We start from the raw sequence: 17302 nt of genomic DNA on the forward strand, positions 1-17302 counted from the left end.
CTGTACAGATTATATTTGATTTCAGATCAGCTCAACATGAAGTTTAATGAATAAAAACAGAATATTTCTGTTATTTTCAAGGTCACAGTTTGACCTTGTTGGCCTCCATGTTGATTCTCGTTTTCCTCTAACATTTCTCCATTACCTGTAAAATCTCGTCCATCTGAACTGAATCCTGAACTGACCTTTGACCTCTGGCTGTCCCTCCATGTCCAGCAGAGTCTTCCTCACCTCCAGCCTTCCTCTTTTCTTCAGGAAACGATTTAAAGTCCCGACGTTTTGGATTCAAACCTCTGCAGATTCGTCACGTCTTACCTTGAAGAAATGGATTCTTGGTTTTGATATTCAAAAACCTTCCAGGATGTTGATTCACCTCTAACTTCTCCTGACTGAGCCTGAACGCCTCGCTGCCGACCGCCTGATGGTTCAACGCCGGTTCGTTTTATCACCGCCGGTTTCCACATTTAGCCCAACACTTCAGAGCTTATCAGGACCAGGCCTTCATCTCAAACACTCACTGTGTGTGTGTGTGTGTGTGTGTGCGTGTGTGTGTGTGTGTGTGTGTGTGTGTGTGTGTGTGGTATGAAGTGGTGAAGGTTGAGCTCACACGGTGGAAGGAATGTAACAAACTGTCCCTGCAGTGAGATTTGACCTGATAACTGAACAAAACCTGTTTAGTTTAGTAAATAATTAAACTGTTAATGTTTGTTTTTGTTCACCTGAAGTTAGAATGAAGAAAATCCAGATTAAACTAAACCTGACAACGTGTTTAAATCTGATCACTAGATGTTTTCCATCAGAGGAAGGTGCAGCCACCATGTCTGACAGACAGACGGACAGGATTTATTTCTGCTTCTCCTCGGGGATCAGAGCGACTCCAGCAGGGATCCTGGCAGCGGTACCGACCCGTCAGATGGTTCTGGTCGTAAACATGAAGGTGTGACCAGAACCAGACGACCATCTGCTGCAGGAAAATCCAAAAACAGAAACCTGAGATCGATGAAGAATCTATTTACCAGGATTTAGAGTTTAATTCATGGAAACAGTTTTAGTTTTAGTTTTAGGTGAGCTGTGATGTCATCACTGCCTCAGGTAAACAGAATGCTGAAAATAACAAGAAGAATGTAAAACTGAGACATTTATGAAATGAGCTGCAGAGGAATAAAATGTTCATGATGGGCAGAACGGAAGAATCTCCTGTTTTTATTGTTTTCTAAATAAAAATAATGTTTCCTCTTTTCATCCTTCACTTTTTATTCATTATTATAAAACATCAGGCAACATTTTCTAAAACACCTCAGCAAATATGATAGAAAACAAGAAAATAAAACTTCAGTTATCCAGATTAGAACTGAGAATATGTAAAATAATTAATAAAAATATCCAGCAGGATTAACATAAACCTTTAGAAACATCTGAGTTTTATTGTTTTGGTTTATTTATATTAATATCCATATTTTATTTTGCCTGATGTTTAAATAAAAATCATCTTTTTGTTTTGTTTGAAACAGAGTGATGTGTGTGAAATAAATATAAATCAGAAATATACTTCACCAGGAGTCGGCATCTGGACTGACGAGTGGAGCATCTGTCTGCAGAAACACTCTTTGTCTCAAAACAAGAAAAATCTCACAGATCTTTTGATTCAGTAAAAAACTTTTCTGTTTGACTTCAGGAGACAAAAACATTATTTCAGATTTCAGTCACAAACTGTTGATAAAATCTGAATATTAAAATATGATGTTTGTTGATCAGAAACATTAAAGACTGAAGCAGGAAGCATGTAGATCATACAGAATGCTCACTGACCAAAACGCCCCGCCACCGAACACACACACACACACACACACACACACACCCTGCGGACAGGAATGTGTCTCCATACGTTACTGATTTGCTCCTGAGTCCGTCTGAGTCTCTGCATCTCTGGAGTGTCGGTCATCATGCTGACCCCGCGACCTTTACTCTCCTCAAAGTCCTTCTTATATTTCACCTGCAGAGAGAAAAACACACACAGCTCTGATTTAAAGTTCAGTTTCTATTGATCTGAGCTGAAAATGTCAGATTTTATATCCAGGATCTAAAAAACATTCAGTGAGAAGAAAATCATCTCCTGGTGCGTAAAAACGATGATGATGTTTTATTTTGACAGTCTGGCGTCTCCATGGTGCTTCAACCTCAACTAGTGCAGGTGCAGTTTGGAGGTGTGTGTGCTTGGTGTTTCCTTTAAGTCCCCAGCAGAACGGTGCAGAACCAGTTGGGATGTGAAGGTTGTTTCTGCAGAACCTTTTGGTTTAGCAAAAACAGAAAACAAAAGCAAAGTGTAGGAGGAGGAAGAGTCACCAAGCTGGAGCTCCGCCAGCCTGCTGGTGAGAGGAGGCTGTTACCTTCACCAGGCCTGTTTTCTATTCCTGATGACCAGCCCACACACACACACACACACACACACACACACACACACACACTGAGCATACTTCAGAACCACTCCACCGACCCGCTGGGCTTAAAAAGCTCTTTTCAACATTTAAAAGGTTTCTGGTCGATTAATCCTGGAGTTTCACTGTAAAAACTTGAAACTCAGTTAAAACAAAGAGTTTTAATGGATCTGGACTAAACAGTTTATTTAGTGTCGTTGTTCTGCATGCAGATTATTTATAGAACCTGAAGATCAACAGAGGAATTATTTCAACAACAAAACATGTTTATTTCTGTTTGATTAAATTAATGATTTTAAAGATAATTACAATAAATAACCATCAATTCCTTTAATGATAAACTTTAAATATTTTTCTAATTCCACTCTTTCACAGTTTCAGAAAATCTATAAAAACATTTCCACCTATTTGCAAACTAATTAAAACTTAATAACCAGAATAAAAACCAGGTTTATTTGCCAAGTTTGAAATATTCCAAATATAGACGATAATCTATATTTCGTCTATAGCTGATTTACCTCCAGTCAGGTAAGAACCTGGTTCCATTTCCTCCCAATGAAAACTTTTCACATGAAAAAGTGAAAATATGACAGAATGAATGTTTATAAAGATAAAGTTAAATTAGTAGAAATAATATTAATGTCTGTTAGAGAAACAGTCAGAGGTTAGAGTTTCTCTGTGAAACATGATGTTTGTGTCCAGGATGTGTGGGGTCTGCAGATATGTTAGCCGCCCTTTTCCTGACCTTTGACCTGTAAAAGTCCAGGATGGAGGGAAGGTAATGAACCTAGAAAACCTTCAACTGATCAATACGATGTTGGTTCTGGTCCGTTTTTAAAACCGTCAACGTTCTGACAGAGAGCTGATGTGAAAGTGGATCTTTCACTCTGTGAGAAGGAACCTGGAGAAACCTGGAGAAACCTGGAGGAATCTGGAGGAACCCAAAGGAACCTGGAGAAACCTGGAGGAACCCAAAGGAACCTGGAGGAACCTGGAGAAACCTGGAGGAACCTGGAGGAACCTGCAGCCGAACCGGGTTATAATCTGAGAACATCCTCTGAGCTGCAGATTAAACCTGTCAGGATGTTCTGATCGTTTGGGTCAGAACTCTAACTGCAGCGAAGCATCAAACCGTTTTCTATTAACCCTTCATGGTTCAGTGAAACTCAGCAGATGATTCACAGTTAAAGCACAGAGACGGTTAGCGCTCCGCTAACGCTCCGTTAGCGCTCCGCTGACCTTCAGCTTGACCTTCAGGGGAAATGTAACGTCCATCAGTCACCAGTAACGGCCCATTAAACCCAGCAGCAGACTGGGACCAGGCCATAAACTAAACCCAGAGCTGCTGAACAGAACCAGGTTTACTGAACAGAACCAGTTACTGAACAGAACCAGTTACTGAACAGAACCTCTGCTGGTTTCAGGGTTTCATTCACATCTACAGAAATAATGTGGATTCTGAAGCGATGAATCACAAACATCATCGGGTCACATGATCAGTGACATCACGGCTCAAAGTGGGTCGCTGCTGAACAGACGTGTGTTTTCACACACACATCAGATGTGTGTTTGTAACCGCTGTAATGTGAAGAGACAGAATAAAGACGTTCTGACGCAGCTGAGCAGGACGGGTCAGAGAGACCGGACCTCAACCGAGATCACAGCAAAGAACTCCAACATGTTTAGAACCAGAACCAGAACCAGAACACATTTATAATACTTTATACTAACGATGGATTTAGAGGGAAAGCAGCAGCTCAGGTTTCTGTCTTCTGCTGCTCAACAATCTGGGAAGGATTTTTAGGTCATCTCCAAATCACCTCAAATATTTTCTTTCTGCAGAAATAAAAAATATTCCCAAAAGGAGAACATTTCAGACAAGAGAGCTCAGAGAAATTTGTTGTTTGGTTTCCTAAACTGTTGGATTTTTGGTCTGAATAGTTTAAATTCTTTGTCTCCATGTTTTGTTTGCTGTCCTGACGCTCAGCGGGTCCAGTTCAGACTGCTGAGTGGACATCTGTCCCTGTGTGTCAGCCTGCTGGCTGATGACGGCATATGGCCGCCGCATGCCGCCGCTGCGGTCAGTGACTCAGAGCGGCGCCCCCTGAGGAGGCCTGGGGAATGACAGCCGGTTCTGATCCAGGATGAAACCCAACAGGAATTTAACCTGAATCAGAACTGAACCGAACTCTGATCACCGGCTGGACGGTTTCATTCCCACCTGATTGGTCAGCAGGAAACGATTAATCATGAGGAATCGATTATTGAAATAATCACCAATTAATTTAGAGATCAATTAATCGTTAACAGAAGCACAAAGTCTGAAAATGTTCATTTGATGAAAGAAACAGACAGAACAAAGTGTTGAAAGAAAAAAACGTTTGTGTGAATCTGATCCACAGAATTAATCTAGAGGCAGTTTGAGCTTCAAAACCTGGAAAAACTCAGTGAATAAATTTAATACCTAATAATTAACCAGTTAATCAAACATCACCAGATCATTCAACACTGTATTGATCATTTATTACAGAAACTCAGTTATTATAGATTTATTACACAAACCTTTAAACCTTTCAGTTATTGACTGCAGATCACACAGAATGAAAACCCAAAATAAATTCAGAAAACATGAATATTCCATCAGATCAATAAAAATCATTTCCAATCGAAACATTTAAATATTTGGTTGGAGCTCCTGAATTACTGAACCCAGAAACATGGATCATTTCCTCCTGAGTTCAAATGAAACGCTGGTTTTATGTTTTGTTTCATATTCATCTTTAATTCATTCATTCATACCTGATGAATGGATGAATTAACTTTGTCATCCTGTTGTGTTGGCCTGGTTTAGACAACGTGATGGAGAAGAGTTGGGAAATCGGTAAATCGTTATTGAAATCGTTACCATGGTTACAGTTTCCTGCTGTAGGGAATCTGAGTTGGATTTAATCTGTTGTTCATAACTTTAATATTAAATATGAGAAAAAATAACAGAGCAGAAAGAAACACTGAACTGCAGCGTTGATGGAAAAACTTAAAAATATTAAATTATGACAATAAAGTTATGACAATATGAGAGTAAACTCGTAATATTATGGTTTTATTCTCATAATTTTATTTAAATTTTTTTTCTTAGCCAGTCCTAATTTTGGTAACCTGCTGACTGAGTGGCGCCCCCTGCAGGGCGGAGGGGGATCTGCTCACCTGGCTCTGCAGCTCGCTCTGCTGCCGCAGCCGCAGGTTCTCCGGCGTGTCGGTGACGATGGTGAACGACGTCTTGGGGTAATGTCTGAAAAACACAGGAACAGGCTTAATCTGTCTTAATCTGGTTTAATCTGAATCAGCTGGGTTTAAATCGACCGACAGACTGGAAACCAGAACAAACTTTATTATTGTTCTGCAGAATAAAAGTGATTCATATTTTCATCTTATAATCTCCTGTTTCATCTTTTGATTGCCGACATTCTTGAAACCAAAGTTCTGTTCAGTTTGTTGATTAAAGCAGCAGGAAGTGAAACGTCAGGGCCGTTTCCATGGTGACGGAGTAACTTTGATGACGATGAGGCTGCAGAGCAACAGCAGCTGCTGATAGAGCCTGAGTTCATTTTATCATCATCCACTGTCTACATCATATAGATCTATACTAGAGGAACTCAGAAAAGTTTAAAACTGTTTGATCAGAAAAACTGAAACTTTGATCTCTGAAATAAAACGCTGCAAAAAATATTAAACTGGATTTTAAAAAACATTTCTGTTCCTTATAATAACTCACTGAATTATGGACAATATTTACTGTTTCTCTGCGCTGTGAGCAGCATTGCATTCTGGGAATTATATCAGGTTTCATTTTGTTATGATCCACAGGCGCTTGGATTGTTTTGTTTCATTTGATCTTTATTAATCAGAACTGAACATCAATAGAAAGAGTTTAAAATAAACAAATAGATAAATAAATAAAGTTAAATATTTGCATTTGGGGAAAAACTGGATTTTGGTCGTATTTGTCTGATTTGATGATGGTCAGACTGGGAGCTGTGGGTTTTATCCTGAGGCGCCGTTCGCTCCATGATTCATCATCATCATCATCATCATCATCATCATCATCATCATCATCATCATCATCATCATCATCATCATCATCATCATCATCGCTGGTCCTGCTCTCCTCCCACTCATCGCAGCTTCAGGTCTTTTATTCTCATGTTTCCTTTAAAGTGAAAGTTGTTTTATTTAAAGTGTTTCTTTCTTCGGTTCTGTTGGACTGAATCTCTTCTCATCTTTCCTCCACGTTTCCAAACTCTTCAGGCTGAGAGCGACAGGAATCCATCTGACCTGAAAACTCTCACTCTGCTCCATCAATAATAAAATCCTCCTACATTAACGCATTAATAACATCAGAGCACCAAGCAGGTCCATGTTTGAGGTTCTGATTGGCACATAAAGGAAAACAGAAACAAACCCAATCAGAGGTCAAAAGGTTAGAAAGGAAAGATTTAAATTTATATGAAAGAAAATATTATTTCTGTCCTTCCAACAAGGAACAGAGAGGTTTATGATTTTTGTTTAATTAACAGCAAAACATGAGAGACAATAAAAAAATATAAATAAATGACCAGAAAATTATAATTTACTTTTAAATGATTAATAACCATCTTATTACATGAATCTAGAGTAACTTCAGAAACACTGGACCAGTTAACAGTCTGACTCTGTTAACTGGTTTCACTGGTAAAATCAGCTTGTTCAGATTTCTGGGTGGCAAAAAGGAGAAAATGATTTTATCTGATTTACTGAAGAGTTTGAAACATTAATCTGCTGTTTCTGCTTCAACACGATAAAAACAGAAAAACTGCATCCTTCAGGTTTCCCTCCGCCTGCTCCCGTTGCCGTGACAACCGCGGACGCTTCGTTCATCGGGTGTGAGCAGAAAACATTAGCATAAAGACAACAGATCTTTTTATTCTGAGAGATAAAAAATGGTGTAAAAACAAAAAAAGCTCCTAATTTTAAACTAAAGAACAGAAAACAGATTTAACATTATTGGGACTTTCAGATTCATTCTTTGTGGGAATTCAATGCAAATATTGTGGCAATAAAGTAAAAACTGTTGAAAATCTGAATTTGTTGTTGGATCTTCATTTAGAAAAAACAGCCAAAGTTACTGAAACGCCACTTTCTGGCCCCGAGCCGCAGGTTGTGAACCCTGGTTCCTAATAAATCACAGAACCAAACAATCAATCTTTATCTTCCTTCTGCAAGTCAAACCAACTGCATGGATTATTTTTGTTGCTTTGATTCATTTCAAACAGCATCAGGAAACAGATTTATTTCTATTTCTGAAACAGCAGCAGTGAGCTGTCAGCAGCTTTAATGTCTTAATTCATTTATTAATCTGCAGAATAATCCTTTGCTGCAGAGCTTCCCGTCTCAGCGCCTGCTGTGGGTCAAGAGAAAAGAGAAACTTTAATTAGGCCGCGGCCCTCATGACGCCGGCAGGCGGCGAAGTGAAGGTGATTACAGGAAGGAAGTTTGTCCTGCAGAGCAGAGATAAAGTTTCAGAAACCAGAAAAACTGAAACCAGAGGAAACAGTTTCCTTTACGGCTCCTTCATCTATGAAACGAGCTAATTATACCAACACACACACACACACACACAAACACACACACACACACACACACACACACACACACACACACACACTCTGTCTTTAGCTGGTTTCCCTCAGACACTTCCTGCCTTTCAGTCGGTTTGTTATGGATTCATATTTAGATCCTCTTTGTCTCTGATGTTGGTGACATTTTCCAAAATGCTGCAGCCAACAGATTGACCCAGTCAGAGTCCAAACCAAGCAGTTTGACCCGAACAATGAAAACAACCTTTTTCTGCTCATTAACTGATTTAATGACATCATCAGGACTCAGTTCAACTTCCTTCACCTCTGATAACAGAGTTTATGATCCAATAAGGATCAAGGTTACAGTTCAGGAGGAAAAGATTCATTTATTGTTTAAAAACAGTCGATCACACATGAAGCATCTGATTGTTTGTTTTTAAAGTTTAAACACAAGATTAAAAAATGAAGGTTCAGTAAAAAACATCGACACAAACTGTTAGAACTACATTTGTTTCCAGGTCAGCAGGAATCTGACCTGTCCAGATCTACATTATCCACATCTAGATAACACAGAACTACATTATCCAGATCTAGATAACACAGATCTAGATGATCCAGATCTACATTATCCAGATCTAGATAACACAGATCTAAACCTGATGATGCAGAATCCAGATGGAGAATTAAACATCAGACTGAAGGAAGGCAGCAGAGAATCACAGATAAAAGAAGAAAAACTTTACAAAAAAAAGATCAAACAGAAAAATGTAAATGTTAGAAAACAGTGAAGAGACAAAGAAAAGTCTGAATGTGACTCAAATAAAGAAAATAGATCAGAGAAAACTGAAACTGGCGCGGTGGAACAGCGGGCAGTGAGACACATACAGCCGTCACAGGTTCAAGTCCTGACCTGATGACCTTTGCCTCATGTTTTCTCCTCTCTCTCATTTCCTGACAATCTACTGTAAGATAAAGACCAAAAATCCTTAGAAATAAAGAAAGATCAAACTTTCAAAGAGCAAGTCAAGAGAAACTTCAGCTTTAACAAACCAAAGACAAAGAAATCAGACCAATCAGGACGCGTCAGACAGTCACAGCCAATCAGATCGCTCCTCTCTGTCTTCACTCATTCATGCAGAAAAATCTCAGCTGCCTCCAAAAGCAGCTCATCCCTCTGCCTGCTGCTCCTGATTTCTCACGCTGCTGATCGACCCGCTGAACACACACACGCACGCACGCACACACACACACACACACACACACACACACACACACACACACACACACACCTACATGAGTCAGTGTAGAGAGGATTACATAACTCCTGGTTCTTCACCAGTTTCTCTCAGGCTGATTTATTCCTCTTTGATCATCTGCTTCCACATTTTCTCTGTCTGGGATTCAGTCTGATAACGAGCTGCTTCACCTGCTGCAGCTGTTTAACCTGCTGCAGCTGCTTCTGACCTGAAACTGGTCTGGTCTGAACCTGATCTGACCTGAAGCTGTTCTGACCTGAAGCTGATCTTGTTCGTCTCTCTGTTCCTCAGAGAACCCAGAGGTTCCTCTGACGTTCTGCTCCCCTCAGCAGCAGATCTGGGTCATGTGGGCCGATCCGTTACATAACCATCAGTTCTCTTCAGGCTGGATGTGTAAAAGCTGAAGCTCACAGAGGAAACTTTATTTACCTTCATGTTCCAGCGAACAGCAGCTCCTCAGTTACATAATCAGCTTTTATTGGAGCTCATTTGCATAAAGAAGTAATTCAGTACAACAGAACCTCAGTCAGCTTGATGTTTCTGAGCAGAACCAAACAATCTGCTGCTTCCTGGTTTACAGGATAAATTCTCAGCCTGATGAGGGAGAACAGCTGACGGACCGTCGGGTTCATGGTGTCAATTATCTGGGATAAAAACTTGATGCATGTCAGATTTAGAACAACTGAACTCTTCCTTAAAGCTTTTTCACTTTTATGTTTGATTTTCACATATCAAACAAATGAACCTGCAGTTAGTTTGGCTCTATTATCAATATGTAGTTGAAGCCATTGATCAGAATCTTTTATTTTAATCGCTAGGCAACGTGAACAAATCAAAAAACATTTTTCCTGCTGAGTAACTGAATAAACAGATGAATAATTAGAAGAATCAATAGATGAATAATTAGATGAATCAATAGATGAATTAGTAATTGAATAATTTGCCATATGAGCTCAACAAAAGACATAATTATAGTTTTTAATCTGATCTCCAGGTTCTTCAACCTTCAGATTAAAATGTTATTATATCAATACATCCTGATCATTCATGAGCTTCTCTAGAAATGTGACTGTGGATGCTAACATTAGCATTAGCTGCAACATGTTTAGGCTTCAATGACAGACTGACTCCTTTTAGAACAACAGTCGTGTTTTCCAGCATCTTTAGAAGCAGAAATTTAAACCAAATCAAGAGTCTCCATCTTCCATCGCTGCTGTTAGCTCCTGTCGCTTGTGCATCAGATTTACCAGAGTACCAGAAACATGCAAGTACAACGGTTCCGGCCCGGGCCTTCTGTACGCAAAACAATGAACCTAAAGTTGATTAACTGACCAAAACTGTTTTAAATCTGTGCAATGAATGAATAAAGTTTAAGGTGTTTGAGTCCTGAACCTTTCGCCCATCCTTACAGAGACTCACATTGAGACTGGAGGGGCTGGAGGTTAGAATCATGAACTGTTTCTGTGTGGACAGACGTCTGGTCCTGCAGAACTCCTCCAGGGCCACAGGGGGCGCCGTTCCCAGCAGATTAAACTTCAGCCCAGGGTTGGTGTTACTGTTAAAGTCGTGTGTTAAAGTGTCTAAAGCTCTCATGTGCTTTTTAATCCCTCACATTATCTGTCCCCCCCCCCTCCCGACCCCCCCATCCCACTGAGCTGCAGACAGACGGGCTTTAAGGAGCACGAGACCACCAGCATCAAACCACCCACAGTCTCACTCTCCTCTGATCAGCTAACAGTGAGATCCAAAAGTCTCGCTGCCAAAGAATATGATTGTTGTAAAGAATTATTCATCTCTATCTTTATCTATTTCACCCAAACACAACGAGAACCTGGATCAGAGGACGTGGAGATAACAGGATGCTGCTGCTGGGCGTTCTGCCTGTAGGGGGCGGTGTCCTGCTGAAATGTACAGTACAAGCACTGATACTTATTAAAAGAAGAATATTGTGATAATATTTTTTAAAAAGTGGAATAAAAGTTTTGTCTGTTTCTGTTCTACTCTTTAGATTCACTTAGGAAACGTTCAGCACAATTTTTAAATAGTTAGTTTGTAAATATTAAAGTTTTTACCTTCATTGTGCAACAACAGCAACGGGAGAAACGTCCTGGAGTATTGTTCCCATGGCAACAAGAGAGAGGAATTATTTCACAGGAAGTGATGAAATGGGCTAATTAAAGTACTAACTAAAGCCTCAGTGATGGATCTCTCAGAGGCAGAATCACTAAACGACATCATAAAAAGCACCAACGAAGAAGAAAGAGCAGAACCTGTGACCAGACAGAACCACAGTAAGGCACAGAGGAGGATCTGTGATGCTGTGGTCTGTGGTTGATTCTGATGGGAAACGATGCAGGTTTGTTTGAGGAAATCTTTTTTTCTCAACATTTTTGTTTAGTTCATCACTTTATTAATTATTGATTAAACTGAAACATTACAGGTTTTATATTAATATTAAGAGAAAAAGAGGTAAAATACTAAAATGTTTTAGATGTAAAATTGATTTTTTTTCTCATAACAAATTACAGCTGATTTTTTTCCAGTTAAAGTGAGACCAAACAACACTGAGTTCTGTTCGTGTCTTCTGACCCGTTTCAGCAGCTTTCTACCAAACAGCCACAGATCAACAAAGAGCCGAGAAAAGCTGAGGCCAGTCCGTCCTCCAGCTCTAAAAACAGCAGCGCCGCGGCTTCACAGACGCTTTAATTACAGGACGCCGTTTCTCCTCTTCAGCACCGAGCTGCAAAAACAAACCAGCAGAAACCGCTGCAGGAATCCTGCAGGAATGCTGCAGGAAAACAACCCCAACAAACTACCAACAAGCTAACTGCTACTGCAGGAAGTCACAGGATGCTAACTGATCCAGCTGCTTGTTCAGAGAAACATTTCAACAGTTTCAATCAGGATTTGATGGAATCTGGACAGATTGATTAGGAATCATTTTAATTAGTTATTATCTGTTGACATGTTTTCATTAACAAAATAAAACTAAAAAAAAACCCATTAAACTCATAGCACAAAATGTTAGTGTGAGCACAATGAAGCTAACTGGCTAATGCGCTCCTAGCTGAGCTAATTTCTTTGTTTAGAAATTTAGTATTATTTTCTAACAGAATTAGTTTCCCTGAAATTAATTTCTCCAGATAAATTCTGAATTTATTCTGCTCTTAATAAAAAGGTTTTGATTAGTGACTGTTAAATATTCCTGCAGTAGTTAGATGTTCATATTCATGCTCTTATTTTGAAGGGGGTGAAGTCTATTATTAAAATATTTGCCTTTTTCCCCACAAACAATGTTTCTGCTGAGGGATTCTTTACAATAAAATGATTTTAAAACATGAAATCATTTCACAGGATCAGTTCATGTTGACATCATGAACATTTAACGTTAAACTTTATAATGATTCATTTAATTTCAGCTTTAATTAATAAGATATTTGTTACATTGTCTGACAGGAGAAGTTTAATGCAGCTGAAATGGATTCAGTTTGGATTTGATCTTAATGCTGTCAGACAGGAGCAGCAGTTTGTCAAACTAAAGGCCTGCAGGCCAAATCCGGTACGCCGTGACGGTTTTTATGGACAGCTGTGGGTTTAAATATAATCTGAATAAAATCAAAGCAGCTTTTATTTGTGTGCTGCCAAATTTGATCAATGTGAAAAGATGTTCAATATTTAATTTAACAAAATATTCATCGAATGCAGAGACAGATTCATATTCATATTTTATTATAGAGATAAATGTTTATTCATATTTTAACCGTTTATTAATGCATTCTGCCCTATGAGGTCATTCATTTCAAAATAAAAGAGTTTTAAATCCTGGTTTAATAAAACGTGGAGATCTGCAATGAGCAGGAGATTAAATTAAATCAATGTTTCATCTCTTGATCAGTTTTATTATTTATAGACTGAAATACGTTTTAAACTTCTCAAAAACCAGCTCAGTTTGAACGTTTGAGTTTAATTATCAGTTTCTGTCCAACCAGAAGAAAATTCAGAGTTTCCAGTAAAATTTGTGGCCCTTAGAATAACTTTATGTTTTATTCTGACTTTATGTTATTCTGACTTTAGTTCAATAAAGAACAACTTTGTCGCTCCAGCAGATAGAATAAATGCAGATGAACATTTTTAATTTTTTTATTACAATGTTTAGAAAAACACAAACTCTTTTCCTTGGATTTTAATATCATAATTAGTAAAATCAAGAACATCGATTATCTTGTAACTTTGGTAAAAACTCACTGAACTTAAAACAGCAAAGAATTAAAAAAATGATTCTTGTTTTTGTTGATGGAAAAATACAAATAAAAACATTTGACCCTAAAAATTATGAAACTTAATTTTCTAAGGCAAACATCCAAGACTCTTTAAATGTTTCTTTCTTTTCAGCTTAGTTTGTTAAAACAATGGATGTTTAGTTTAAAGCTGAGTTCATAAAAATCTAATAATTCATTATTTAACGACAGTTTTGTCTCAAAGCCATAAGTTAACAACAGTTATCTGAACTAAACGCTGTTTTAGTTCATTTACTGAAGGAAACAAAGATTCTGAGTTCAACCAGCTGAAGGGAAGCAGCTTCTGAACCCAGAGAGGTCAGAGGTCATGGTGGCCTCTCAGCCATTAAAACCACTGTTTATGTGATGTCAGAACAAAGATGGCTCTTGTTTCCATGTTTGGACTGAAATTATGATTCCAGGTTAGAGCAGAAGAATAAAAATGTTTCATGACCTTCTGATGTCCAGGAACCAGGAAAACCTGGAAACTTTTAAAAACCCCAGCAGAGCCGTTTTCTCTAAACAACACAGACACCAGATCACCATGACAACCAGCTCACCGGTGAGAACCACAGGCCCCGCCCCCAAAACACCAGCTGTAATTCATCCAATCATCCGTCAAACGCCGCTGGAAGCTCCGCCCCCTTCCAGCTTCATCGTCTCTCCATGTTTTATGGTCCAATAAGCAGCAGAACCACTGAAACCAGCACAGCTAGAAACACCTACTGGACTCAGATCAGAAGAGCGGCTCAGCCGTCGGTGGGCGGAGCTTAGCAGCCATGATGGATCCATCAGAGAAGGCGGAGCTACTCACGCGTTGCAGTACGGCTTCTTATCGTAGCCTTTGTAGTTCTTCATGTTCAGGGTCATCTTGCAGACTTCACAGTGGAAACATCCTTTATGCCAGTTCTGATGGAAAAACACAAACAGTCACATCAAGTCTGGTTCTTATCAGCTCCGATCTAAAATCCTCCTGAACCAAAACCAGACGGGTTCAAAGGTCAGGTCCAGTCTTTCTGAGTCACAGAGTTTCTCCTGAAAACTTAAAGTCCTGCTGATCAACATTTCTCAGGTTTTCTGAAGGTCAGACATGATCTGCTCACATTTATTCAGTTTATTGGATGAAAAATATCTCATTTATCTCAATGTGACAGAAAACTGGATCTCTGGATCTTTGATAATGTTTTCACTTTGTCTCAGTAGAAACAGGAATATCTGGATTCTTCCTGTTTTATTCTCCACTTTTCTATTTTCTCACAATTTTCTAGAACAAACGAGATCCTGAAATGTTTCAAAGTGTCGATGTTCCAACATCCTGGAGCTCCGCTGGCTGGAAGCTGCAGCTCCGAGTCACCAGACAGCAACCAAACCGTCTCCATGACAACCGCTCATTAATCTGCATCTACAGGAGGCTAACAGCTGCTAGCTTCTGTGATTTCTGGTGTTTTAAAGTGTAAATGTAGCTTCTGCAACCAGGAGTTCCTGGATATAAACAGTTTTGTCAGATTGGAACAGCAGCTGCTGCTCAGTCGGCTCCTTTGGCTCTGGCAGCTTCCAGCTCAGATCGTCCTCCATCTGCTCCGGATCAGGATTATTCAAATACTTAGAAAGTGACTCAATTCTGTGTTGGAGATGTTAACACAGAGCTTTGACTGGTGGATTCATCCTCAGCTGACAGTCCGAGACAAACAAAAATCCTCAAAGTGAAGAGAAAGAGAAGAAAAGCTTTCATCAGATAATTTATTGAGTTTCTCTTCTGGATGTTTTCTCTCCAAGCAGCCAAAGTTTCTGGAAGCTGTTAACGTCTCTTGGTCCAAACGTCTCCAGAATCCTGAAGTTCTCCTCCAGGTTCTTCTCTTGGCTGCTCACTTTAAACCCTCACTGCTCCTGTTTCATCCTCCAAGCTCTGCACATTATCCTGCTGATCAAATCATGTTCAAAAGCATGAAGAATCTCTCAAAGCGGGTCAGAACCTCCAGACATCAGCCGACACCAGAACTTCCCAGGTCGGACTTGGACATGTCTCTGGTTCTTCCAGTCATCAGTCGTCTCACTTCTCAGTGATTCAGCCAGACGTCTGACACTCTGACAGGATTCCTCTGCCTCTCCTGGACCGGTCCCACAGCCAGACGGGCCTGCAGAAAGTTCTGGGTCTGTCAGTGGAACCTCCAGAGGAAAAGGTCCAGAAGGTTCTGATACCAGGAGACCTTGTTGGTTTCTCTGTGATCCACTCTTCTTCTGGTGTCGGCTTCAGGAGAGTTTTTAAGAGAAAACAAGTGATAAAAATCCGCCCCCAGTGGACATTAATGGAACTGCAGCTGCTGCACCAACACATTTCTCCTCCCACATAAATCACTTCAGCTGGAAATCACTCAATGAGCATTTTAATAAACGGACAGATGAATTGTTTTCTGTTGGGATTTGAAGTGAGACGAAGCGCTGAAGATGATCTGGAGACTTTCTGACAGAAGGAGATGTTTTCTGTTTTAACTCCTCTTTAAATCTCTGCCTCTAACAATCATTCATCTCAGAAAACAAGAGATTCATCTCATTTCAGACCCTGCTGGCTCCAAAACGCTCTGCCCAGTGAATCCATGCTGAACCACTTCAGACTGGTTTGTTGTGCTGGTCCCAGTAGGAACCATGAGATGTTTGTTGGTTTGAGGATGAAAGGTGGGAGGAATGATTCGGAGCGGCGCCTACATGCTGCTGTGTCATCTGACGCCTCAGAACAGACAGAGAACAAATGGAGCTGCTGAAGATCAGTTAATAATTTAACATCGTTATGCAAGAAGAAAAGTGTTACACTGTAAAAACTAATTCAGAGTCTGTGATGTTTGGTAGAGTTTCTGCAGATTTAATAATAAATCAACAGATTTAGTTACAAATTTATATTATTGTTCTTTATCACATGTAAAATCTTTAATAATTTATATTAAATGTAACGTGATAAATGTGAGCATTATTGTATATTTTCCAAGATGGATAAATAATAGATGTTTATTTTAGGAATACTGTAAAAACCTGAGAGGAATAAACAGAAATATTTTAACTTGAAAAACAAAAATGCAAAATACATCCACAAATTCAAAGTTTTACAGTTTATTGCTGCTTATTGATTTAAATTTGATTACTTTCGTTTAAGAAATTTGCTTTCAAACTCTAACATTTTCTTTAAATCAAAATGTATCAATCTATCTTATTACTGATTGAAATTGTCCCTTCAGCTTTAGTTGTCTGTTAAAATGATGAACTAAAATAAACTTGTAATGCTTTATAATCTGGTTTCCTGTTTTAAACAGCTCGTATCAACCCGTTCTGGTCCTCCACGGTCTCCTGCTCCCACCTTGTCCAGGCAGCTGACTTTCTCCGTGGGATAGACGATCTTCCCGCAGCGCGCGCACGGCGGGTTCATCCTCCGGACCTCCGCTGGACTCTCCGGCCGATAAAAGTCCGTTGGTTCCGCAGAGACGGAAAGAGAAAAAGCGGCTCCAGCTGGAGTTGAACCGTTTTTAAAGAAACAGCCGCTGAGAGAGAAGAGAGAGGAAGTGCGGCTGTTTTCTCTGAGCGGAGCTCCGAGGCTGGATGCTGCTGACACTGAGCTCAGGAGTCAAGCTGGAGAAAACCGAGACAAAGGAAGGAAGGAAGCCGGGCCCTGACCTTTCAAAATAAGAGCGGAATTAAAGCCATTAAATGGAAGGAGAAAAAACAAACAAATT

At 39.6% G+C, this 17302-nt stretch overlaps 1 protein-coding gene across 10 annotated transcripts in view; it reads right to left on the bottom strand.

The window, feature by feature from the left end:
- nebl (nebulette) overlaps positions 1–17282 on the bottom strand; it is a 52084-nt gene extending 34802 nt beyond the window's left edge. For 3 of the 10 annotated variants that reach the window (XM_044104883.1, XM_044104880.1, XM_044104878.1), the window contains exon 1: positions 186–1755. In XM_044104883.1, coding sequence (XP_043960818.1) covers positions 186–210 — 25 coding nt within the window. In that variant the 5' untranslated portion in view covers positions 211–1755. Of the gene's footprint in view, positions 1–185; positions 1789–1885; positions 1994–5639; positions 5725–14397; positions 14493–16929 lie in introns of those variants that run through there. The other 7 variants (XM_044104890.1, XM_044104889.1, XR_006369487.1 and 4 more) reach the window with 7 other exon arrangements.
- Between the last annotated feature and the right edge of the window lie 20 nt (positions 17283–17302).

The sequence above is a fragment of the Gambusia affinis genome, linkage group LG21 (genome assembly GCF_019740435.1).
Source record: "Gambusia affinis linkage group LG21, SWU_Gaff_1.0, whole genome shotgun sequence".
In the NCBI taxonomy this organism is placed as follows: domain Eukaryota; kingdom Metazoa; phylum Chordata; class Actinopteri; order Cyprinodontiformes; family Poeciliidae; genus Gambusia; species Gambusia affinis.